At 53.3% G+C, this 24,921-nt stretch overlaps 8 protein-coding genes across 8 annotated transcripts; 3 read left to right on the top strand and 5 right to left on the bottom strand.

The window, feature by feature from the left end:
• Positions 1–556: 556 nt before the first annotated feature.
• Positions 557–1,682, bottom strand: VTN31DRAFT_778 (uncharacterized protein; the record flags this gene model as incomplete). The annotated part of the gene is made up of 3 exons (XM_069408319.1): positions 557–739; positions 790–1,361; positions 1,445–1,682. The coding sequence occupies 3 exons, from the start codon at positions 1,680–1,682 to the stop codon at positions 557–559; spliced, it is 993 nt and encodes a 330-aa protein (XP_069263634.1).
• Positions 1,683–6,268: 4,586 nt separating this feature from the next.
• Positions 6,269–8,825, bottom strand: VTN31DRAFT_777 (uncharacterized protein; the record flags this gene model as incomplete). Its single annotated transcript, XM_069408318.1, has 3 exons — positions 6,269–6,907; positions 6,971–8,028; positions 8,081–8,825. The coding sequence occupies 3 exons, from the start codon at positions 8,823–8,825 to the stop codon at positions 6,269–6,271; spliced, it is 2,442 nt and encodes an 813-aa protein (XP_069263633.1).
• A 1,781-nt stretch (positions 8,826–10,606) lies between these two features.
• VTN31DRAFT_776 (uncharacterized protein) lies at positions 10,607–11,729 on the bottom strand (the record flags this gene model as incomplete). Its single annotated transcript, XM_069408317.1, has 3 exons — positions 10,607–11,434; positions 11,487–11,612; positions 11,667–11,729. The coding sequence occupies 3 exons, from the start codon at positions 11,727–11,729 to the stop codon at positions 10,607–10,609; spliced, it is 1,017 nt and encodes a 338-aa protein (XP_069263632.1).
• Positions 11,730–12,448: 719 nt separating this feature from the next.
• On the top strand, positions 12,449–14,128 carry VTN31DRAFT_775 (uncharacterized protein; the record flags this gene model as incomplete). The annotated part of the gene is made up of 5 exons (XM_069408316.1): positions 12,449–12,829; positions 12,894–12,995; positions 13,058–13,702; positions 13,759–13,876; positions 13,932–14,128. 5 exons carry the CDS (start codon positions 12,449–12,451, stop codon positions 14,126–14,128), a joined length of 1,443 nt encoding a protein of 480 aa, XP_069263631.1.
• Positions 14,129–15,137: 1,009 nt separating this feature from the next.
• On the top strand, positions 15,138–16,535 carry VTN31DRAFT_774 (uncharacterized protein; the record flags this gene model as incomplete). The annotated part of the gene is made up of 1 exon (XM_069408315.1): positions 15,138–16,535. The coding sequence occupies one exon, from the start codon at positions 15,138–15,140 to the stop codon at positions 16,533–16,535; it is 1,398 nt and encodes a 465-aa protein (XP_069263630.1).
• A 279-nt stretch (positions 16,536–16,814) lies between these two features.
• Positions 16,815–18,082, bottom strand: VTN31DRAFT_773 (uncharacterized protein; the record flags this gene model as incomplete). The annotated part of the gene is made up of 4 exons (XM_069408314.1): positions 16,815–17,077; positions 17,130–17,862; positions 17,919–18,014; positions 18,068–18,082. 4 exons carry the CDS (start codon positions 18,080–18,082, stop codon positions 16,815–16,817), a joined length of 1,107 nt encoding a protein of 368 aa, XP_069263629.1.
• A 525-nt stretch (positions 18,083–18,607) lies between these two features.
• VTN31DRAFT_772 (uncharacterized protein) lies at positions 18,608–21,487 on the top strand (the record flags this gene model as incomplete). The annotated part of the gene is made up of 3 exons (XM_069408313.1): positions 18,608–18,902; positions 18,963–20,969; positions 21,030–21,487. The coding sequence occupies 3 exons, from the start codon at positions 18,608–18,610 to the stop codon at positions 21,485–21,487; spliced, it is 2,760 nt and encodes a 919-aa protein (XP_069263628.1).
• A 656-nt stretch (positions 21,488–22,143) lies between these two features.
• On the bottom strand, positions 22,144–24,117 carry VTN31DRAFT_771 (uncharacterized protein; the record flags this gene model as incomplete). Its single annotated transcript, XM_069408312.1, has 5 exons — positions 22,144–22,217; positions 22,310–23,003; positions 23,062–23,339; positions 23,396–23,734; positions 23,793–24,117. The coding sequence occupies 5 exons, from the start codon at positions 24,115–24,117 to the stop codon at positions 22,144–22,146; spliced, it is 1,710 nt and encodes a 569-aa protein (XP_069263627.1).
• Between the last annotated feature and the right edge of the window lie 804 nt (positions 24,118–24,921).

The raw sequence follows: 24,921 nt of genomic DNA, 5'->3' as shown, positions 1-24,921 counted from the left end.
GCTCCGGCGGCTCGTCTACCTTGGCCGCGGCGGGCTGCGCACGCGTCGGTACCGGTCATGGAAGAACCGCCAGCGTGAGGTGCAGCTGGACGGATCCCGCAGGGTATTAATTTTTTGCAACCTCGTGGCGGAGCGTGCGGCCTGATGCACAGGGCCGGGGGGTATCGGCCACATGTTGATTGATGTGATGACGCAAAGGGCGGATCGGGAAGGACGGAAGTGTTGCCTTGAAATCGTCGAGGGAGAAGCCCAATATCCCAATGTTTGGATCTATAGGAGGATGGGATTTGAGAGGTGATGGAGACGATGGTGTGTGAGGAAGGGAGGCGAGGAGTGTAAGGTTCGGTTCCTCTTTCCGGTCGTGTCGAGGTGTCGAGGCTGGCTAACATGGCTAGTTGCATTGTATGATTCGAGAGCCCAAGATCAAGGGCAATGTGGAATGGTTATGTACTCCTCCCTTCCAACATCCCAGATTGCATTAAGAATTAGATATAACTATGTACATGAAGTCAGTAAATCAGAAGAAAAGAAAAAAAACCACAAATCACTGCCTTATCTAGTAGCCGTGTCCCCCGACTGTTGAGCTTCGGTAGTGCGTGCTCGGCGCATACTCGGAGGCATTGTCGTGGTACATGGTCAATCGTCGGTCTTCCTCTGGAATCAGGTCCTTGATTTCCCAGTTCCCTTGCTTAACACCGACGGAGAACTCGAGGTCTTCCTTTGTAATGGAGTCCCAATACTATCTTGGTCAGCCTTCCGCCAATTGCTGAATCATGGACAGTTCCTTACCTTGTAGACCATCATAACAGCCAGTAGGTTGCAGAATGTCGCAAAAAACAGCCCATCCAAATAATGCTGCACATTCTCGCAAATCACCTCGCTGAACGCATACATGATCACCTGCCCGATGACAAATACCAGCACGCCAAACGCGATATGCCCCAGCGGCCACCGATCGTCGAGAGTATTTACCACCAGCAGCAGTTGCATGGCGACATACACGGCGATGCAGATGGCGTTGAGGATATACAGCACGACAAACAGGCCCACCGTGTTGGTCGGGCCCAGCCCGGCCCAGCCCTTGAACGTGAACAACGACACGAGGAAGGAGATGGCGAACATGCCCAGCGATCCCAACCGCAGCAGCCACACCGACAACGTCGTGCCATCCTCGTACAGCTGGAACCCGACGAACCCGTTAATTAGCAAGCACCCGCACAGCGCCGATGCTAGCCCATTCTGCGCCGCGACAAAGTATGGGAAGGGACCGCTCTTGGGCGGGACGACGCCCGCGTCGACAACCAACGAGCACATGGTCAGCAGCATATAGATGTAGAAGAAAGTGGTAATCTCCTTGCGGCCTATTACCCCCATTGGTATCAGCAACTTCCCTTCCCCAAAAATAATATCCTTCCGGCAGATCCGCGGGGTGGTGGGAACTCACCGACAGCCGTAAACTTGGACCGCACATGGAAGATCATAATTGCCGTCATTCCCAGTGCGGCTATGTGTATGAAATCAGCCGCACCCTCGAAAATAATCGTGTTGGCCAGCTCGATGTTCCGCGCATAGCACTTGGGTAGCACGCCGGCGTTCCCCTGGATCGCCGATGGCGGACCCACGAGCGCGCACAGCGGCAGCGGTGTCTTTCGACAGATGGACTCGAAGCTTCCAAATCCCATTGTTTCGTGGTCGAGCGGGTTGGATTATCGGAGGGAAATCGAGGGTCAAGTAGATCAGGAGAGGGAGGGGGACGCTCGACCGGGGGAGGTCAGGGGGACGGCAAACGCAGGCCCTGGAGACCCCCAGGTGAGTGTGGCTCGTCAAGGCCCCAGATCTACGGAAGGGGCCGGATTGCAGGTCGATCACAGGATCGAAGCCACGGCGGTGAATCTCAGATCTCAGCAGATTTATTCCAGTCTTCCCAGATTCTCGAGTTGGCGGGCGTTGTTCTACCTTGAATCACGTGGTTCAACTTGATTGACTTTGGATTTCCTTGATAGGAAGGTTATTTATAGAAACATAAAGAAAGTCACGTGACTCCCGCATCTCACCAAATTGGAGCCAAAGCCAAGATCGAGCCACCGTCAGAATAAAGAAAAAAAATAGTTGTCCTGGCCACGCCCTGCAGAGAGGATTCGAGCAACTGCCTACAAGTTCTTCAACCTTTCATCGCCACTCTGAAACCTGATCGTTGGGCGGAACACAAGCTTTGATTATCAATATCCTGCCGGAGAATTGTTTCATGCATGTTGGTGATCTAGCCATCCTGCCGGGTCCAAGAAGCGGAGACAGTGGCTCGTTTCAGCGCGCTTGGAGCGAGAGTCTGAGTGCTCGCAAAGATGAACGATGGCTTGCGAATACACAGGTCAAACTTCCAATTGCATCTACCTACCGTTCTACAGCTGAACGGCTGCAGATGGCCCTTTGCAGGAGCCAACAGAGGATAGTACTACCCGTTGCCCGATCGAGCTTTTTTTTATTTATTTTTTCTCATGGCTAGTTTTCCTATGCATAGCTGAGCATGTACATGAAGTTGAAGGAGAACTACTAGTAAATCCAATTCAGGATCATCCTCCAACTTGGAGGTTACAATATTCCGTATCGATATCGGGAAACCGATATAAAAGACCATCGATAATCTAGCGCCGGGCCAATGTGATTCATGACTTGGGGGACCGACTTGTTGGTTTTAATAAAGGGGCTGTCAAGTGTCAATCAAGCTGCGATTCTCTCCTTACAAAGGATCTAAGTTGTTTATTAATTTAGGGTTTTCCGGCGAAACTCACCTCTTGACCATCTGATCCGGGCACCCGGCTACGGAGAAAGTTAATTCTCTCGGGCTGGGAAACTACCTAGGACCGAGGTAAAAAGGTATTTCCGTCCTAGTACCTAGGCAGTAGGCACCAAGTACTTCGTATTGATGTGATGCAAACTCGGTCCACTGGCGAGTCTCTCGTGTCAGGTACTTCGTGCATAGTTTGCATAGTCTTTCTTTATGGCAAGGTGAAGGAGTCGAACCAGGGGAGGAGCAAAACTAATATATGTATTTTCCACTTGCAGTAATACCATAGTTGGTCTAGTGGAACGGGTCAACGGTCAGGCTGCATATCGTCTTAAGCTCGGGAAATGTGGATACACTCTGTAAAGTATTCAACCAAATGCCATTCATAGTACAGCATCATCGGTGACCGGCTGTCACGATGCAACGAGCCGGGGCTATGGACGGTACTACTGGGATGATTTGAGCCGTGCCAGGTTCGGCAACGGGGGTGGGAGTAGTACCTAGTCGCTTTTTTCCGGCAGAATGTACGGAGGACTATCGCGACTATCGACATTTCCGGGGAGGCTAAGGCACAACTCCGTATAGAAGGGGATTAGGAATCTCAAAGCAAATCCAAAACCTTGTCACCGGGAAACCGGAAGACACGAAGCGAGAGGGATATCACGTCTCAATAGCAGAGGAAATACATTGTCACACCACAAAAGAGTTTAGAATGTAGTACTTGAGAAATTGAGAGGATACGGACAGACGGACTTTTGATCGCTAGGAGAAGGACGAGCGAACAACCTTGCTAAGGGCCTACCAGTCGTCAAATATTCAAAGTTAAAACTAAACGACAACGCGATTTCGAACCAATACGGAAATATCAAAGACTAAGGAGGGAAATCGACTCCACTCGCCACCAGTAGAGAACTTAGAGATGAATTCTGATGATCTTGATAGAGTTCGGCACATCCATGCCGTATTACTACTCGTACTGTACGAGGTTTAAATCAAAAGACTAGCAGCCTAGAACTCGGACCAGTGGATAATAGATGTCGGGAGCATGAGAGGGGGTGTCAAAGCAGCAGGTCAGAAACTGAAATTCATAAATCCCCTGCTAGCCAAGAGAACCCTCCGCGGAATGCCGCCACGTGTGGACAGTGGATGGACTAGTTTGTATGGATGGCAAAGGGAGGCAAGAAAGTATCACGATTCTCGACCGGTCGATGCGTGGTTTCTCGACATTTTGCACATCCCGCTCGGGATTCGATTTTGGCGAAAACGGGGGACCGGGGGAGCCGTGCGAGTAGTCCGTGACCTGACCTGTCCAACCACTTTCAACGGTTGAATGGAAAAGCTAACTACAATATGTACTAGGAGATAGGAGATGGGTTAACTCGTGCATCTTGTCAGGGTACTACTACATGGTACGATGTAGTACTTTTTCGGGTTCCGGGCCAAGAATGATTAAAGTTGGGGATGTGCAGCGCTTGGCGAGCTGCAGGGTAATAATAACGGTCGGGAACTGGCGGCTGAACCGTCAAGCACAAGTAAGATCATTCGAATCGTTGGGAACTCCTTCGGCTGATTGACACCTGCATGATGCTGCATCTCGAAGCGGCAGTTGGGGCAGAGGCTTAGAGTTATATAGTGCGATCAACACAGAGTTACGAGCTGTATTGATGTAAGAAAGACGTTGAATTCTTGTATAGATTCCTGTAACTGATTTGAAAGTCCATCACAAGGAATTAACCCTCTACAGTAATACAGTATGTACCTTGGGAACCTCCAGCAAGTCCCCATTGGCAAAGGTACATAGGTACCGTTTAGTACGGGTTCATGCTTTGTTCTCCATCGTTTGTATCCGTCATACTCGTAAGTATTTCATGGATACCGTCTTTGTTCTGGTATCGTATCCTTTGATACCGCCTCTTGGCATTTCATCCCGTTTCGTTTCCTAGTTAGCAGCAGGGATCTTATTTTCTGTTACAAGGGAACAGTGACAGGGGATGAATAGAACTGGATAGTACCTCAGGTGCCACCGAAATAGAAATCGATCAGAGGTTGACCAGCTAGAATTTATCTTGTACATATAAGTATATATACAGCGAAATGATCGACCTGGCAGCGGCATGATCGATGGACTAAGTCCATAGCGTCTAATCATCGAGTCCTTTCCGCACCGGACTGGCCTTGAACCTTTGAACAGAAGCTAGACCAAGCTGCAGCAAGCGCAACAATCGGGCAAGTGATGAGCATCCAATTACAAAAAGAATAAAGAAAATCAACAAAGAAAAAAAAAAAAAAGTAAGAGCATTCCTCTTTCATCAACATGAATTGATCCCTTATGATCGATCTCTTTTCTTCAAAGCAATCTCTAACTGAAAAAACTCCTGCATCAAGTCCAACCATGTGCAACTTCTTCAAAAACTTCTACATCTACAGCTCCTGTCGTGATCCCGGGGCGCATTTCTTACGCACCTCGCTGGACGGGTCGCAAGGGAGTCGGTGCGCAGATAGCCCGCATGAACGGTTCATCGTGGTGGTTGGGGTGTGCCGAATATGTTCGAGATGATCTACCGATCTACTTCGTACTATACTATATACCTAATGATCGATTTCATGGAGGATGGGTTTTCTTCAACGATTCAATTTATGATCATTAATTTGGGACTGTCCTAGAGAGGATTTGTATTGTAGCTCAGTTACAGCATCTATTTGATTCACGACTCTGCAAGCCATCTTCAATTCTTCATGTCTGCAGGTGATAGATCAAAAAAAGTGATTTGATATCGGTAGACAGTTAGACCAGTCTATCCATGTAAGTTATTCCATACACCTTCTGCAGGGTTCCACCGAGTCCAGGCCCTTGCATCGGGGAAGCTATCGGATGATCTGACCGCCAGGATAGTACTGTACTAACCTGAGCTATCACATGGTCAAGAAATCAGGAGTACCGTAGTGGCCCTTATGTCGTCAGAAGGCCCGTGCTCAGACAACCAGTTTTCTGAGCATTGAGCAATACAGATATGATCATGCAGGGGCCAGGGACTTCCAGGACGAACTTTTGATCCAAACTCGCAACAGATGAGTCATTTCGGCGGGAAAATGGCCCATTCGAGATTGTTCTTGGACGTATTCACACCTTGTGTGTTACTCTTCACCGGAAGTATACATGATTCGAAAGCAGGAAATTTTCTGTCATGTTGCATGATGGGCTGGACGAAGTACTTGCATGAATATGGCTTATGTTGCTCTCTGACTACGTCATTGAATCCACTCTCCTATCCTCGGATGTCGCATAATGCACAAATTAGATTAGGACTATTCATTATCAACCATATACAACTAGTACGGGTCATGATATGTCCAGCAAATCCAAGGTGATCACCAAATGTACGACGTAAATCCAAAATCAAAGCCCATCCGAAGAACAAAACCAGCATGCTTGAAATAACAAAAAGTCTATCCATATCCAAAACGATTCGTAAAAGTCGTCAACTAAACCGTCGACTCGCCCAGACGGACCCAATCCCGCGGAACATCCATGCTGCGATGTACTCGCCCGCCCGGCGTGAGCGGAACGTCCACCCGGCCCAGTCCCCGGCCATCTTCTTCATGCTCTTCGTAATACGACAACCGACTGAAGTAGTCGGCCAGAACGGCCTCTCGGTCGACGTCGCCCACAACGCTCGTATATTCCGGCGGCGGCGTGATCAACGGAGGCGGCGGCTCGATCTCGTCAAACGACGGAGGCGCAAACGACGGGGCGCGCAGGAGATGGATGGGCCGCATCACTCGCTCGTTGGGCTCCGGCGCAACGTGAGCCTGCTCTGGTTGCGCGAGTCCACCCGACCCGGAGGTGAAGCTGCGCGGCGGTCCCCTCGGCCCCCCGGCATCCTCCGAACCTGGCTGCTGGCTGCCGGGTGTTCTTCGTCTGCTGGGGGGCCGTGGACATCCGCACTCGCGCGGGTCCTTCGTGTGCCCGGGCTCCGTGGATGGGTCGTCGTAGGCCGGCAGGTAGATATTGTTCTGCGTAGCTTTGCAGGACAGAATATGGAACGGGGAATCGATGGTGATCTCAAAGTGCCGTCGTTTATTAGGGTCTTTCTCGTCGGTCTTGGAGAGACGCATCACGATCTACAAAGTCAAGGGTCAGTACAGCCACATTGATGAGTGGGGTGACACCAAAACATCGCGCACCTTGATCCAGTGGTTGATCTGGATATTTTCGTACGTTGTATCGAAATGCAGCCGATGCGCCGCATCCCTTCCTTTCATGGAATGGCAACTGGGCAACTGCACGTTGAACTCCATCTCCGTTGGGCCTACACTGGCATCGTTCGAGAGATTGCCGAGCAGGCTCGTGGCATGGCGGTCGACCTGCTCCTCACCCCGCGCCGCGGCTTCTTGTCGGCTCCGTTCGATTCCACCGCCCGCCGTCACCCGCATGGTACTCCCCGGATACGTGCTGACGCTGGGCGAGTCTGCCCGCTTTTCGAACAGCAGAATCTTCTTGGGCGGCAGGAATCGATGGACGGAGCGGTCCTGCGTCCAGTGCTGAATGTTCTCCGTCACGTAGACCTTGATGCGGTGGCATTCAACCTTGGCTAGCGGCGTCAGTTTGAAGGCGATCGGGATCTGCGAGCCCAGCGGGAATGATTTCCCCAAGATGACGATTTCATAATGCAGCTGATCCTCCCAGTTCCTGGAGATGGCAATGGGCTCGACCTGTTCTAGCGACCCTTCGGCAGGCGTGCGGATCACTTCCACCTCGGTGCTACCCAACAGGTTTGTTCGGAATGCCCCCGCACGCTCGACAATGGCTTCTAGATCGTATCGCACGAAACCCATCTCGCTCTTGATCGTCTCGGGTAAGGACCCGTCGATGGGGAACTCAAAGGCGTAGATATAGTCCCCCGGTGGGAAGATGTGATAGTTGCGGGCTGGCCCCGGAGATCTCTCGTGCCTACTTAAGCTACGCGAGTGGCCCGATTGCCATGACAGCCGCTTCACTTCTCGCGACATATCCCGCGTCACCGACGTTGCAGTTCCATTCTTCAACAGCTCGCGGGTGGTGGTAGTGACTCCGGAGCCTTTTACCTCCCGTGTTGTGCTCTGAGGAGGTGCATGGGCTAATTTGTAGTAGTGGGCACCATAGTCATTGGAGACTAGCGATGGTTCTCCATTGTTGAAGTAGAGCAGGCCATGTGTGACCAGGTCCTTCTTATCGTGGAAGCTCACCTTCCTGGGGGGGATCCCTGCGGCTCTCAGTAACATTGTCGAAGCAGAACCATGCAATATGGAACCTACCATCCGGCCATTCTGTCTGCGCATGCCCCCGGAAACAGACAGAGATCTTCTTGATTTTGACCGACTTGGTGGTCTTGATGCGGAGATGACCTCGCAGGATGGCTGACTTCTTCGTCGACGGATCGTTGTGGTCATATCCCGGCAGAAACAGCACCGGCTCGGCGAGCGCCAGGCTCACTGAGATGCCGTTTCCCGTGGCGACCACTTTCTCATGGCGCAAACCCGGGAACTCCAAGGGGGTCACCTCCAACGACTCGTCGCTGCTCGATCGCACCCGGGATCCCGGTCGCCTGACCGTGGCGGTTGAGCAGTCCGAGGGTGAGGTCGACCGCCGTCGGACCAGACTCGCATCCATGGGGGCATCCCGCCTCCCCGAGACGACAATCTCCGACGTCGGGCGGGAACGTGTGGACCGGGGAGCACGGGGCGACTGCGGCTGCGAGGAGGCCGCCGGATTAGCGGAGGTGCGGAGGTGCAAGAGGCGCTTCACTGTCTCCCGCGAGCCCGCCAGCTTGGCCAAGAGAACGTCGCGATGCTTCCGGCTGGGGCAACCGGTCGGCGTCGGCGACGCGGGTGTCGAGTCGAGGGAATCGATGCTGCCGAAGGATCTCGGCCGGGTAGAACGGAATCGGCGAGGCACCACGGAGCTGAGGAAGGGCGGCGACCACTGCGGGCCATGGGGGTCAGCAGGCAACGGTTCCAGTACGGACGTCATGCGGCGAACAGAAGAGCGTCGCGACGGCATTGCTTGGAGGGTAACATTGGCAGAGAGAGTAAACAGGACAGGTTGGTTGGGCCAGATAAGCCGGCGACTTTAAGGCCCAATATTGAAGAGCAAGAAGAGCCCAAGCCAAGTGGCCAGGAAGAAACTTCAGAAAGGGGATGGGGTGGACGGACAACGCAGAACCTACGGTGTACAGCACCGCGATCCAATCTCCACAAGATCGCCGGTGATACAGCCCGAGCGGCCAACCGCCGGCTTTTGACTCCAAGGAGCGTCGATCAGTCCGAAGCGCTCTAATCACAATGGTCACGTTTGCTCGAACAGGACCAGCCGCTGCAAATCATGCACCAGGCCACGCGGGGAGTGGACAGATCCAGCAACACGGGCAAGGAAAAAGGGTACAAAACGGGGAAGCCAACACGCAGTAAGAAAAGTAAAAAAATTAAAAGCCCAGCAGCGGCTCTCAGCAGACGGCCGATTTTTGCGGCTTTTGTCTGGTCTCTCTCTAAAATAATGATGACGCATGGAGCCCGGCAACTGAACTACGGGGCCTCAGGCGCCAATCAGGGCGTTCTCCATGCGGCCAGACTGCTTGATTAGTCATCTACTCCTTTGGGGATGGCCATCTTGGCTTCTGGGTCTCGCTGCGGCGATCGGCGCACTGGGAGCGGGATCGAACAGGACTGACTTCGGTCAGAGGAGAACTTGACAAAAAAAAAAAAAATAAAAAAATAAACGGAGTTCTCGTACGGAGATCAACCGCAGCACGGCTGTCGTCAATGTCATCCCGTCATGCTGTCGTCTGAACGCGGGGAACTCTTCCAAACGTCTTTTCCCTGGACTGCACTCTGCAGCGTACTCTGCACTCTGCAGGGACAAGCTGAGAGCTTCTCCTCTCTCTGCTCCAGGCCTGGACTAATAGTTCCGGAGAATCTTCTCCTTTTTGGTTAGTTGTTGGGAGGGGCGGAGCGGGGGATCTGCTGTTAGTGCCGAGTGCGGGCGGTTAGCGCCAACTGGCGCGATCGCATGATGCCTCAGGCAGAATAGGTCATGTGAGACTCTTAGTTGACTTGCAGTTCCTCTTGGTCGTTTTTTTTTTTTTTTTTTAAAGGCGTAAGGATTGGGATGTCTTGGGTTCCAGCAAATTCCTATCAGCAATTCCTGACATGGCCACGCATACACCAGGGAGAAAAGAAACCAACACCCCAGAGTACCAGTCAAAATTCCAAGGCAAAACTGTCCAACTCTCTGACAGTAATGAGTCACACAGTCAGGCGACATGACAGCCATCATCATCATCCCAGATACGAGACTGGTTAGACTACGAGGACATGTACGAGTACTCCGTACAGATCACAGAACACAGAAGGCACTTCAGAGATTGGGCCAAGGCAGCAGAGAGTATGACCCTGACATACTGGACTTGTCAGACAACGCACTTGACCAGTTGACCTCCCTGGCTCCTTCGAAATGCCCAATGAGCTCACCGCCCGGATGCACCGCTGCACCCGCGGAAGCCGGAATGCTCCCACGATGTTCTTCAGACAGTTCAGAGTCGGGCAGGAGATAACTCTCACAGCAGAGACGTCTGATTGGCCATTTTGATGCAAAAACCCTAAGGCTAGAACCTTCTCGGAAATTGGACCCTCGGAGACCATCGCCAAAGCCTGTGACGTCATCTGCCGTTTCTCCTCGGCCTCCAATCGCGTTCTGGTCGAGCTACTCGTATACAATCTTGGATTATTAATCTTTGAATATTTAATATATATTCATACAGACGGAACGGTAGGGATAGGAACACGCTAAGTAAACCACGAATCGTCCATTGTGTTCAAACCCGCCAGTCCGTTCTCATCCTCTCCGTCGCGTTGCTCTTTCTCCATGAAAAGATCATCGAAGCTCGACTCGCCCGGTGCCATCAGGTCGATTGGTCCCTGCTGCTCCGGCTGAGACAGATTGGCATCACCCAGATTGTGTAGCTCTAGGCTGAAATCTCCGCCTGCGAGATGATTCGCTGCTGCCGAGCCTTCCGAATCATGGGGAAGGGAGCCAGGATGATTGTTGTTCTTTTGGACGCTGGTATTCTGATTGCTATTGGCGTCGTTGTTGGGCTGCGTATTGGCGCTTCCGGTCTCCGGACCGAGAAAACTCGTGCCACTCAGGAAATTCTCATTTCCGACATCATCGTTGCCAACGTTCAGGTTCAAATCCGGAGCATTGCTGCCGGTGCTGCCTTCCATGGACGCCAGCATGGCATCAAAGTTCAGTTCTTCGCCCGTCGTGACGGGGGGACTCTGATCAATGACCGTAGAATCTTCCTGCTGAGTAGCTGCGTTTGGTTCGGGCGCCACGGCGCTTGCGCTTGCGCCAAGCGGAGGCCCGCTCCGCTCGGCTGGAAACGCGGGCTTGTCGCCGGCCGCAGGCACGGAAGGAGCCTGTGCCTTTGAGGCTGATGGCTCGCTAGTTTGCGCGGTCTCAAGTGTGATCGGTTTCTCCTCAGCGGTCGAGGGTGCATCTGCCATGGTCACCTCGTGCGTCGGCACAGAAGGTGCCGTTGGTTGCGACGGAGCGGTCGCCTTGCGCGCGGTGAGCGCATCGTAGTCTTTTTCCAGGATCGCCTTTGCAGTGAGCTGTCCACACGTCAGTTAGCTATCCTGTGGCAAGAGATGCTTGAACACGTACAACTTGCTGCAATAGGCTGTCCAGTGCAGTTTGGAACTTGTCGTAGGCCTCAGGGAGGGACGCCTTGAGCTGTGTTCGTGCAGGCAGTGAGCCCGAGGTTCGGAAGAACCGTCCCGTATCAATGAGCTTCGTATGGTCAGCATTCCATTCCCATTTGCTGTCTCCTGGTGAGAGCAGTACTGTACTGTTGACAGCTTCAGATAGCACCTCGAGAGCTTCGGGGTTGGCCAGAGATGGAGCCATACTGGAATGAATGAAGCTTTTCGGTCTTTACAGAACAAGCGATACGGTAGAGCTCTGTTGTCCCGAGTTGCTGAACGCAGAATGCATCACAGCTTTGTACTCGCGCATTGTATAGTAGCACCGAAGCGTTCATTGACATTCATTGATTTTCGGCCTCAGGCTTTGCGGAGTCACCCAGCAAAGCTCCCCCAATTAACCGTTTTTGGTTTAGTGTATCCCCTCAACGGCGGCATGTGCCATCCAAACTTCTCTCAACTTTTACTATGATCTCGTTCAAACCCCAAATCCCTTCTCCCGAGATCTGAATTCCATCGCTTCTCTTTTGTTCGTGTCTTGTCGGGCTGGTGTTTTGCGTCACTGCATCTGTGTGTCCTTTGTGGCCCAACGAGTCGCGGTGGCTGGGGCCCCTCTGTTTTTCGACTGTTTTTGTTCTTTTTTACATCAAGACCTCAGCATACCAGGACTCGCTTTCTGTTTCATCTTCCCTCCTCATTCCTAGCTTGATTTCCCGTTTGCTAGGGGCAGTTCAGGGTTCTCTTTTTTCCCGACTTGCACTATTGCTGCCGCGGTGTTTGTTGACCTGCTTCCTTTGGTTGGGGCATTGGAAGGTCTTGGGAAGAAAAGAAACGTCGCCTGACACAAGGCTGTCAGCATTGGAACCTCCTCATCAACCGTTGCTGTTTGATTGTTAAACCTTGTTGACTCTATCAGAAGTCAATATGGCCGATAATGCACCTCAATCAACCTCTACGACCCTTCCACCCCAACAACCTGGCACCGCGCCGGGTCAGTATGACTCGACTCAGGCCAACAACCAAGGCAATACCTCACAGATCCAGCCGCCGTCTCGACCTACCGTGGCCATCCCCCAAAATACAAACCCCATCCCAACCGCAATCACGTCTCCGCTTTCTAGCAATGTGATGTCGCCTACCGGCGGAAGTAGTGGCGGCGGCTACGTGCGACGGGCCGCCCCCGAGCCAAACAAACGCGCTCTCTATGTCGGCGGTCTGGATCCGCGCGTGACCGAGGATGTCTTGAAGCAGATTTTCGAGACGGCGGGCCATGTGCAAAGTGTCAAAATCATCCCGGATAAGAATGTAAGTAATATGAGATGCCTTCCGACCCTTGGTCGTGTGGATGTGCTCTGACGAATCCCAATAGTTCCACAGCCGAGGACTGAACTACGGGTTCGTCGAGTTCGATGATCCCGGTGCTGCGGAGAGAGCCATGCAGACGTTGAATGGCCGACGCATCCATCAGTCGGTATGCCTGTTTCTGCCGGAAATGATTATACGACGGCCGGCTTTATCTGACACTGTTCGCAGGAAATCCGAGTCAACTGGGCCTACCAGTCCAGCAATCAGAACAAGGAAGACACTTCCAATCACTTCCACATCTTTGTCGGTGACCTGAGCAACGAGGTCAACGACGAAGTCCTGCTGCAGGCATTTTCTGCATTTGGTTCCGTCTCTGAGGCCCGCGTAATGTGGGACATGAAAACCGGCCGGTCTCGTGGCTACGGCTTCGTTGCATTCCGCGAGCGTGCAGATGCCGAAAAGGCCATTAGCAAGATGGATGGCGAGTGGCTCGGCTCACGAACGATCCGTTGCAATTGGGCCAACCAAAAAGGACAGCCATCGATCTCTCAGCAGCAAGCCATGGCTGCTATGGGCATGAATCCGGCGACATTTGGTCACCACCACTTCCCCACGCATGGGATCCAGAGCTACGACATGGTTGTCAATCAGACGCCGCAGTGGCAGACCACTTGCTACGTGGGCAACCTCACGCCGTACACGACCCAGAACGACATCGTGCCACTGTTCCAAAACTTTGGCTATGTCGTTGAGACGCGCATGCAGGCCGACCGTGGCTTTGCCTTTGTGAAGATGGACACACACGAGAATGCGGCCATGGCTATCTGCCAGCTCAACGGCTACAACGTCAATGGTCGTCCACTGAAGTGTAGCGTACGTGATTCTCATCATCCATTGCTCCTTGACCTCGGTGTTCTAACTGATCTTAGTGGGGCAAAGACCGCCCTCCAACGGGTCATTTCGATTACAGTGCCCAGGCAGGCGCGTTCGGCACGGCTCCGTACTTCCCTCAATATGGTGGTCCAGCCGGTCCTCTGAGCCCGACAGGTAGGTGAATCTGCCCACCATATGTTCCGTGGTGCCGACGCTGATATGTCCGTAGGGCCAAATTCTGCCGGTCGCGGCTGGGACCAACAAGGCACTGCCTTCTCCGGGGCTCCAGGAACACAGGGTTATGTTCAGGGCCCGGGGGTTGCTGGCTACGGCCGCGGGCAAAATACCCAGGCCACCGCAAACTGGCCTCAGTCGCCCAACGCTAGTTTTGGCAATGGCTTCGGTGGCGGCGGTTACCAGACCTAAAGTCGATTTGCTTGAGTTTTCTCGTATCTCTATCGAGGTGCGCTATGCTTTATTATTTTTGTTTCTTGGCGTCCAGGGTTTCCATTCCCCCTTGTGATATTCTGGGATCTTGTTCAAATTTCACCTGCCTCCAGATTGAGCATGTGCCCTTTTCAGGTGGGTTTTGAAGCGATATGTTTATTCTTCCTGCTTGTGTCTGACATTTTGTAAAGCGCTGTGACATGTCATTCTTGAGCAAGCCAATACCCATGACCCATTTGGTTTGTTGTTTCACTACATGCCTATTTGATCAGCATAATGACCCTGAGAGCATGCTTGCATGTGTTCCTGATTAGCGATTTCCCGAGTTTGTCCTGCTGAGTGAACCAAAAGTGTCGTTTTCTTGCTTGCTTGTTCAAGCCATCATGTCGTATGCTCCCATTTCAGGGTTTTGATTGAGTCGATTGCTTTCAACGTCCCATTCATGCGAATTACGGATGAGTCGACGACCGGAATGATGACGAGAATGGCTCTTTGTCCAGCGATGTTCGAATTTCAGTCGAGCAAGTGTCTGGTTACTATTCTCGAGTTGTGCGATTTGCTTGTTGTTTGGCTGCGATGTACTCAACACGCAGAAGTTACAGAGGGATCGAGCGAACAGTTGGTCGTAGATCCAACTTTGCATTTGGGCTTTGGTCCTTGCCACCATCACGTCTCTTTTCTCGTAGGACTCTCTTCGCCTCAGTCAGTCTTCCGTGCCATGACGCTTAGTCAGCGCTGTTCCTGGCTCATTCCCAGAGGAGCAATTAGCGAGATTAAGTGTAATACTCCCGTTCCTAATCTGACAGTCAACCAATCAAGTTCGACGCTCGATTCCGCTGTCGCAAATTCAGGGCGTTGTCTCAGGACCTCCAGACTCCCGGACGGGATCGACCTGGATCTCCACCAGGGAGGAACTCAATCGAGTGCCCTGCCCATAACGGACAAGTGAAACGACAAACCATCCACACTTGTCAATCACCCGATTTCAATGGAAGATGGTGGCGCCGACACCCCGACCACCGCGAACACTCCTCCGGCCGCGGATGCGCCTCGCCGACAGCAACAGCAGTCCAGTCCGGAACGATCGCGCTCGGCCAGCACCGCAAGTTCTCGGAGCAGCGCACAAAACAAACGCGGTGTTTCCGGAACACTCCTTTCGAAGATTCCGTTCCTCCGGATGAACTCGAATTTTGGGAAGACGGCTTCGGAGCAGTTGGCCATGGTGGATAATAATGCGAGCGGCACTGTGCAGGGGAGTAATGATGTGGCTGACGCACAAGCCGAGGCAACGGGACGGAGCCTTGCAGCAGCAGAAGTAGGTGGAAATGGGCGTGCAATGGCGGCCGCTATGCAGCAGCATCAGCGCAAGATGCGACGACGAAGAGGGTCGCTGCGCAAGACAGCACTCTTGGGGACGAGGGCGGATAAATCACGACACCGTAGCACGAGTACGAGTGCCGGTGCTACTACCGATCAACAACAACAACAAAGCTATGCTACTGGTTCAGCGGCGAGTGAAGATAGTAGTATGGCAGCGCGTTTGGGTGGTGGTGGTCAGCAACAGTCGTCGAATTCATCGTACTGGGCTCATTCACATCCTCATCACGTCCACGATTCGCGGCACAGTCATTCGCTGGATTTGTCTACTTCCTCCGTTTCTCCCGCGGGAACGGATGTAAATCCGTCTAGTTCCAATACCGGTGGTTTTGAACGGATGTCCCTCCCTCCGCGGCCCGTGCTGCGGCGGCCATCCGCAGGGAATAACAATGCCGACATCAACAAAAGCCATGACGGCCAAATGCCTCCGAAGCCCAGACATCATCCTGCGCCAATATCAATTCCCACACCTCCCTCCAGCACCGACTCGTCGTACTATGTGCCGGACTCCGTCCTCCGACAACCAGGTGCGCGATCCTCGCTCTCGTCGACAGAAGACGCCATCACTCCAACTTCTACCACTACCAACACCATGGACCACCACCATCCTAAACCCCCTAAATCCCACGTCGTTGGCGGAGGAGGCAGTGGCACCAGCGCAGCAGCGGCGGCAGCTGCTGCCGCCGCCGCCCATGCCCACGCCGCCGCCAGCGACGACTCCGCCTGGGACTACGCCGAGACGGAATGGTGGGGGTGGATCATCCTGCTGGTGACCTGGCTCGTCTTCGTTGTGGTCATGGGCAGCTGCTTCGGCGTGTGGAGCTGGGCGTGGGACGTCGGCCAGACGCCCTACGCGCCGCCGGAGCTCGAAGATGATCCCACCTTGCCTATCACGGGGTATTATCCGGCGTTGATGGTCATGACGGCTGTGATGTCGTGGGTTTGGGTGGTGGTCGCGTGGGTGGGGATGAAGTATTTTCGGCATGCGAATATTTCGGGGGATGATTAGGGGATTTTCCCTTCTTCTTCTTCAGCTTTTTATGACGATGATGTGATTGTATGATAGAGATGTTAGATACCCTGTTTCCTGCACCCTGCATGTTCTCGGACGCTATAGTTTGTTTAATGGTTATCTAATTCACTATGAATCAACAGGAATTAAAATACGATCCTCTTCCAAACACCTGTATCCTCCATATAAACCCTCTGTATAAACCCGAAACTGCAAGCGACCAAAAATGCTGAAAAAAATAAATGGGTATTCAGGTATCAATGACTTTTGCCAAACTCATGACACTGTTACCTCGGGCGGCGACCTCTGCGATCTACCAGCCACTACATCCTCGCTCTTCTCGACCCGCGGGGAGAGGGAATCCGCGACCTTCGTCTGCTCCTGCGGTGTGGGGTTCACGAGGCCCTTGGAGACGGCATAGACCGACGACCGGTCGTGACTGGGGTCGTCGTCGTAGAATTCGTCGATAATCGGGTGTAGGAGGACGGTTTGCTTGTGGATTGTTAGCATGGAGTTGGTCGGCACGGTCACCCAGTTATCTGTCCGGAAATGTTAGTTTTGGCTCTGACAGTTTTGTGTGAGGGACCGTACGTCGCTCAAAAGTAATGGGCTCGCTGGCCACCAGGACAATGTCCGCACCCTTGTCATGCCGCTCCATCTTAAAGTGTCCCTTGGTCTTGCCCTCCTTCCACTTGGTCCCGGACGAGAAGTACAGGCTGGCCGGTTCGTCCGTCTTGCTGCTGACGTACCGCGTGCATACCACCGTGTGACCGTCGGTGACCGCGAAGTTCAGCAGACTGCGCGTCTCGACGTCGCTCACGTCGTGCTGCGCGGACACGCGCCGGACGAATTCATTGATCTTGGCAATCGTCTTGAACATCACTCGACGGAGGAACTCGTGGCCAAACCCGCCCGGGCCCGGGTCCGAACTGGGATCCGCACCTTCCTTCTCCATTAGATCGAGGAACAGTGCAAATGCCCATTCACTGTCGGTGCCGCCCTTGACGCCCAGGTACCATTTGTCTGCCAGGGACTCGCCCAGCGGCCGCTTCACGTATTTCCACGCCCCAATGTTGCCGTTGTGCATCCACATCAGCGTGTTATGCTGGAAGGGATGGCAGTTGTTCTCCGCGAGCGTGCCCTCGGTGGTCGCGCGGACGTGCGCGAAGATCAGGTTCGAGCATGTTTTGCTCGCCAGTCGTTCGAGATTCTCGCAGTTCCATGCCGGGAGGGTGGACGTGAAGATACACGGCTCCGGGCCGAGCTTGGGGTCTGGGTAAAAGCCAACGCCGAAGCCGTCTCCATTGACCGGGCGGCGAGTATCCTGTGACAAATATCGTCAGTTGTCTGCCAGGATGATGTTGCTGCATACCCCCGTACCAGTCGTAGCCGCGAGTCGTAGGATTGCGTCAAGATCGAGTGCGTCGGCTCGGTAATGAGTTTGCTGAGAAGAATCTCATGGCGGCCTTTGTACACCTGCCCTAATATCAGCTTTAACTGCCCCTTTCGTGGAGCAAAGAAGAGCTTACCAAAAACCGACACATATCGTGTCTGGCTCTGAGTCAGTCCGCACCAAACTCAGAAGAGGCTTTTGAGAACAAGGACAAATAGCAGAATCAATGGTATGGAATCAGGGGGTATGCTGTCTCAATGAGCATAACGAAGACATGCAGCATTATCCAATAAATTTCAGAGCATCTCGGGGCCAGAGCAGTAGAAAAATATCTCAAGACCTATATTAATCCTACCTAGTACTGTACCTAAAAGAGCTCAAGAACTGACGCCATGGCTGTCGATCATCATTGGAGCACACCCCCCTGCCCCGTTCGATGACTCACCGCTTTCCCTTTTGATGGCTCCCGACCGGAATCACGTGCTTCGCCGAGACCGCAAAGCGGATCGCGCATCTCCCTTGCACGTCACTCTCCGGCCTGGGACAACGCGATTTCGCCAAACGCACAACAGATTCCATCTGCCGAGGCTGGGACCTCGCGAGGATGTGATTCTGTTGTCTGTCTCTGACTCTGAATTGTCGCTTTGCTGGCACAACTTATGCTCATCCAGCGATAATGAGCGGGAGAATTCTCTCCCAACGCCTGACTCCGCTCCTGCGGAGGGGCCTGCTCGCCCGCCATGTCCATTTGCACAGCAACCGGACTGGCGGACTATTGAGGATCGACAGCATGACATTGCGCGGACGCTCATGGCCCGTCGGTTCGAACGCGATTCATCATGTTCCCGCTGTTCGCTCGATTTCGTTCGCCCGAATACTTCCGCGCCTCGCCCTGAAGCTCGCCCGTCTCCCGGCGATGTTTGGCGGTGCTATGATCGCCGGTGTCGCTTATATACAGTATCAGGCTGCACGTGAGTTTTGCTTCATGCAACGATGCCGCTCCAAGGTACGCTGACGGCGTCGTTTGACAGAGGCTGGAAACTTCGCCAAGGACATCTTCAACCAAGCCACTGAGGTGGCGGGCAACGCGGCGTCAACTGTTCTCGAAGGCCTTCAGGACATCGCGGAGCAGACAAACCGCGGCTGGGAACGAACAAAAGAAGAGATCGAACTCCCGGAGTGGATGCGGAAGATCTTGCGCCTCGACGAGCAGGAAGGGTCTCAGAACGGATCCTCAGGAAATGATCGCCCACCCAAGGACAGCCGGGCGGTGGCGGTGGGTGCCGCAACAGGGGCCGCCTACCTCTATGAGGAAGATGAGGATGCGAATCAACGGTCGCAACGAGAAGCCGAGGATGACCAGATGATGGTCTTGACGCGAAAGATGATTGAGATCAGGAACATTCTGACCCAGGTCGGACAATCGAATACCCTTACGCTTCCGTCCATCGTCGTCATTGGATCTCAGTCGTCAGGCAAAAGCTCCGTTCTCGAGGCCATTGTCGGCCATGAATTCCTTCCCAAGGGCAACAATATGGTGACCCGGCGTCCAATTGAACTCACGTTAATCAATACGCCTCACTCCCAGACTGAATACGGCGAGTTTCCCACTCTTGGGCTAGGCAAAATTACGGATTTCTCGCAAATCCAGCGCACTCTGACGGATCTCAACCGAGCGGTGCCCGAAAAGGATTGCGTGTCGGATGATCCGATCCAGCTTCACATCTACTCCCCCAATGTCCCTGACCTTTCTCTCATTGACCTGCCCGGATACATCCAAGTGGCGGGCACTGATCAACCCCCAGAACTGAAGCAGAAGATATCCGATCTCTGCGACAAATACATTCAAGCACCCAATATCATCCTTGCAATCTCTGCCGCCGATGTGGACCTGGCCAACTCTACCGCTTTGCGCGCTAGTCGAAGGGTTGACCCCCGCGGGGAGAGAACCATCGGAGTCATCACGAAGATGGATCTGGTGGAACCGGAGCGCGGCTTGTCCATGTTGACGGATCGGAAATACCCATTGCGTCTGGGCTACGTGGGTGTGGTCTCCAAAGTGCCCCAAACAGCCATGCTTTTTTCGCGCGGAAGCGGGAATATCACTTCTGCGATTGTCAAGAATGAAAACGCCTACTTCTCCGCTCATCCTGAATTCGGACCCGACGCGGATGTCATGGTCGGCGTGCCGACGCTGCGCAAGAAATTGATGCATGTCCTCGAACAGACGATGGCACGGAGTCTCGCCGGTACGAGAGATGCCATCAGCCAGGAACTTGAAGAGGCCACGTACGAGTTCAAGGTGCAGTACAACGACCGACCACTGAGCGCCGAATCGTATCTAGCGGAAGCCCTAGATAGCTTCAAGCACTCATTCAAAGAGTTTACGGAAAGCTTCGGGCGTCCGCAGGTGCGGGAGATGCTTAAGCAGGAGTTGGACCAGCGGGTGCTTGACATCCTGGCACAGCGATACTGGAACAAGCCGATTGAGGACCTGGACGTAGCTGTCGCTGAGCCCGATCCACTCAGCAGTCTTCCCAAGGCGGATCCGGACAATCCGTATTGGATACGGAAATTGGACTCATCGACGTCGACACTGACGAAATTGGGCATTGGGCGGCTGGCGACTACGGTGGTGTCCAATGCGCTGCAGCATCACATCCGGCGTCTAGTGTCATCCTCCACCTTTGCCACACATCCCTATGCGGAAAACGCGATAATGGAGGCGTGCAATGGCATCCTTAATGATCGATTCTTCAGCACCAGTGACCAAGTTGAGAACTGTATCAAACCGTACAAGTTCGAGATCGAAGTTGAGGAGCCGGAGTGGGCGAAGGGGCGCGAGAATGTCTACAAGGTCCTGAAAGAGGAACTCAATGCTTGCGAAGCAGCTTTCCGACAAGTTGAGGCGAGCGTTGGGAAACGAAAGCTGCGGGACGTGATGACTTTTGTCGACCGCGTACGAAAGGGCGAAGTTACGTTGGACGGAACTGGAGCCGGGGGCGCGGGAGGATTCAGCGCCGCTCTACTTCAAAAAGGTGGGTCCATGACAATGACATAACCAGGTTTAATGACAGCGCTAACAAACACCCGTGCAGGACGCGAGGGCATCTTTCTGCGTGACCGTGCCGATATCCTCAAGATGCGCCTCGCCGCGGTTCGGTCGAAGCAGTGCTCGACACTCAAGAACAAGTACTACTGCCCAGAAGTCTTCCTGGACGTAGTGGCGGACAAGCTTACCGCGACGGCGGTGCTCTTCCTCAACGTGGAGCTCCTGTCCGAATTTTACTACCATTTCCCGCGGGAGCTGGACCAGCGTCTGGGGCGGCACCTCTCCGAGGCGGAGATCGAGCGGTTCGCGCGCGAAGACCCGAAGGTGCGCCGACACCTGGACGTGATCAAGAAGAAGGAGATGCTCGAACTGGCGCTGCGGAAGATCGAGAGCCTGCGACAATTGGAGGGAGGCGCGGGAGCCGCGCGGAGAGCATCGAGAGAGGAGGGAGGTCGAAGAGGGAAGGAGGCAGAGAAGGAGAGACGAGGATGGGGGATTTTCTAGTATTTTTTTTTTTCTTTTCCGTTTTCCTCCTTTTTTGACTGTATTCATTCTTTTTTGTTTTTTTTTTTTGCTGTTTGACATATCGACTCGCCTCTGTATCTACTACGATTCGACTCTGGTGTACATGTCTAGAAAATGGGATTGGGATGATAATACCCGGCCAGGGTTCTAGGGTGAGACTGCAGAGCAGATCAAATGATCAATTGTGATGTTGGAATGAGAGAACATGTCCCTTAAACTGACAAGACGCACTAATCATTGATTGCAGGTTTTTGTACATTGTCGCTGGAGAAGAGGTAGTCAAGGTAACACCTCGATGGTTGACATTATCAACTCCATCGAATCAATGCAGGAGACGAAGGCAAAACAAAAAGATTTTAAAACATGCAGAGCAGGAAAAAAACAAAAAAAGAACGACGCACGAAATCATGTCACAAAACACAGAAAAACAAGAAAATACTATAGGTACAACCCGACCAAATCCCCTAGTCTATGTCTATGGCATCAAAAGAGAATTAGAATCACCGCAATCGTGATCTATAGGTATCTATGGTGGATTCCCAAACCCAGTACACAAGGGGTTAGCGGTAGGTTGGGAGGAAAAGAAGGGTTTTGAAGGACGTATTTGCGTCGCAGGATGGATCTTGGGTATTTATTTACTCTCGAGAGACGTCACGGCCAAAGATCTTGGCCTTAAGCCAGTCGAAAGCCACCAGGACACGGTTCCGTGCTGTTCGATTCGTTAGCAATCAGCCAAAAAAAAAAAAAAAAAAAAAAAAAAAAAAAAAACGAAACGGGGTAGGAAGAGAGGATATGGCTTACCGCTGAAGCACATGCTCAGATAGGCGCTGCGCCAGAAGAGATAGGTCATCGTCCCACCGCTCGCAATGTTGCCGCTCAGCCAGCTGATGTCTGCAACCGCGCGCTCCTTGCCAATGTAGGCCAGGCTGCCTTGGTGCGAGTACTGGAAGGGGCCGATCTGCTTGGTGCGGCGCAGCTGGCGCTGCAGCTCGCGGATCTCGTCGAGGATCTTGTTGCGCTCCTCCTCGTTCTTGGCCTCCTGCTGCGCGACGGACAGGCGCTTGAGCTCCTGCTCGATGGCTTCCGTCTTGGCCATGGTGTTGAACAGGCGCGCCAGGAACGCACCCTCCTGGCTAGCGACCTGCGCCGTCGGCGCGTAGTTGGTCACCGCGCAGTCGCCGACCGCCCACACGTTCTCCGTGCCGTTCACCACCAGGTACTCGTTCACCGCCAGGCCCCGGCGCGAGTTCTTCTGCGCCGGAATCTGCGACATCAGGTCGCGCACCACCGGCCGAACCGCGTTGCCGGTGGCCCACACCAGCAGACCATACGGGATCGTCTCGATCGTCTTGCTGCCGTCGGCATGCGTCACTTCGGCTTCGATGTACTTGTCCGTGACCTTCTTGACCATGGTCTTGGTCCGGATCGTAATCTTCTCCTCCTTGAAGGTCGACTCAGTGTAGTCAATCAGCTGCTTTGAGAACATGGGCAGCACCTGCGGGTAGTGTGAGCACTAGACCGCTCGACGATCTGGTTAGGCCTGCTCAACTTACATTGGGAAGCGCTTCCACGAGCGTAACATGGAAGTGATCCTGGATCTCCGGAATCCACTTGCGCAGATCCTGCTCGAAAAAGTCCTGGAGCTCGCCAGCAAATTCAACACCAGTCGGGCCACCGCCGACGACCACCATATGCAGCAAACGCTTCACTTCCTCCTCCGGTTGATCCTTGAAGACGGCCGTCTCGATGCAATCCATGATGCGCTTGCGGATCTTCTGGGCATCTCCGACTTCCTTCAAGAAACACGAATGCTCCTTGACTCCCGGAATACCTGGAGAATGTCAGTCAGCGCCGGATGCTACCATAAACCCCTGGCCAAGTACTTACCGAAAGTGGCATTCTCAGCACCCACAGCCACGACGAGCATGTCAAACGGGACGACAGTGCGGGAGACGTCACCCTTGATCTCCGAATCATCGCTAATATGCACGACGCGATTCTCATAGTCGATCTTGGTGGCCTCGGCCTCGTAGTACTTGACCGTAGCCTTCTTGTGACGGAGAATGTTCCGGACGGGCTCCATGATCGAGCGATGCTCCACCAGGCCGGTTGTACATGACGGCAGCAGCGGGGTGAAGAGGAAGAAATTACGAGGCGAGATGACGACGACATTGTAGTTCTCGGTGTCCAGCTTCTTCAGCAGGGAAATCGCGCCCCAGCCGGTTCCTGCAATCAACGCGCGCGTGAGCAGAGAGAACAGCTTCGTCTCGCGGTCAATACCCACCCAAAATAACCAGGGTTTTTTTATTCGGATCGGGCTGAATCTGCTCCTCAGGATGCCGCTGAATGTAGATTCCATATGCTAAGTACCCGGTCAAGCCGAGACCCGTCACGAGCGTCAAACGGAACGTCCATCGGAGGAATCGAAAGCGCTTCTTGGGTCGCGCAGTGGGCGCGTCCGTCGTGAACGCTCGGCGAGGAATCTGCTGCGCAATTTGTCTTGGACTCGAGGCGAACGGCGACGGAGCGCGCACGCCATTCAATGGCGATCTAGAAGCCTGCGCCAGCGACCGGCGCGCGAACGCGGCCGCGTTTTGGCGACTCAGCATTGAACGGACAGCCATCCCTGTCCTGTTGCTCGCTGGGCTTCCAACGAAGGGAATGAAAGAGAGGAGAGTTTGATCAGATTAAACGAACGACTGCGACAGTTTAATTGTCAGTGAAATTGGAGACCTGGGAAAGGAAAAATCAAGCTTGACTCACAAAAAATTAGACTTTGGCCACAGAGCTCGGTGGCCGGATCAGATCCTTATCGGGGCCAATTTAAGCATCCAAAATAGAACCACAGACGACGCCGAAGCCGATCGGACCAGGGCCGAGACGTGGCGCTGTTAACTGGTTTGGGCAGGCCGGTGTGAAAATTTGGATTTTTTTTTTTTCTTTCTCCAGTCCTTCTCCTCTGCACGGGGACCACGGTCTTTGTTGATTGACAGGATTTTCTCCAGCAAACAAAACCATCAAAATCTGTTGCCCAGCTTCTAGAGATTAGTAATAATGCAGGCGGTAATACTGTAAAATAGTGTCACTGCTGTATGAGAGATCTACGAGCTCATATTCTTCCCTAATCCCCTAGGTTGGCATTGAGTACGAGTACTCCGTACATAGTTATTATATGTACGAGTATTTGAATGGATTTCGCGCAAGTTTGCTTTTTTGGAATGACGTCGAACATTCGAGCTCACATCTCATCGCTGGCGAGGCTGCTGTGTACCGAACTCGAGCGGTTTCTCCAATCGTTGTTGGCACTTTTTGTTCACCACCCGTCAACTCCAACACTTTAGCTTAACTACCTAAGTAGTTATCAATGCTATCTGAATTTCTTACTCCGGGATTCTGGCACCTGCATCGCTTCC

This window comes from Thermomyces dupontii (genome assembly GCF_041956625.1).
Source record: "Thermomyces dupontii strain NRRL 2155 unplaced genomic scaffold VTN31scaffold_1, whole genome shotgun sequence".
NCBI lineage: Eukaryota > Fungi > Ascomycota > Eurotiomycetes > Eurotiales > Trichocomaceae > Thermomyces > Thermomyces dupontii.
This window is presented reverse-complemented; position numbering and strand designations above follow the sequence as displayed.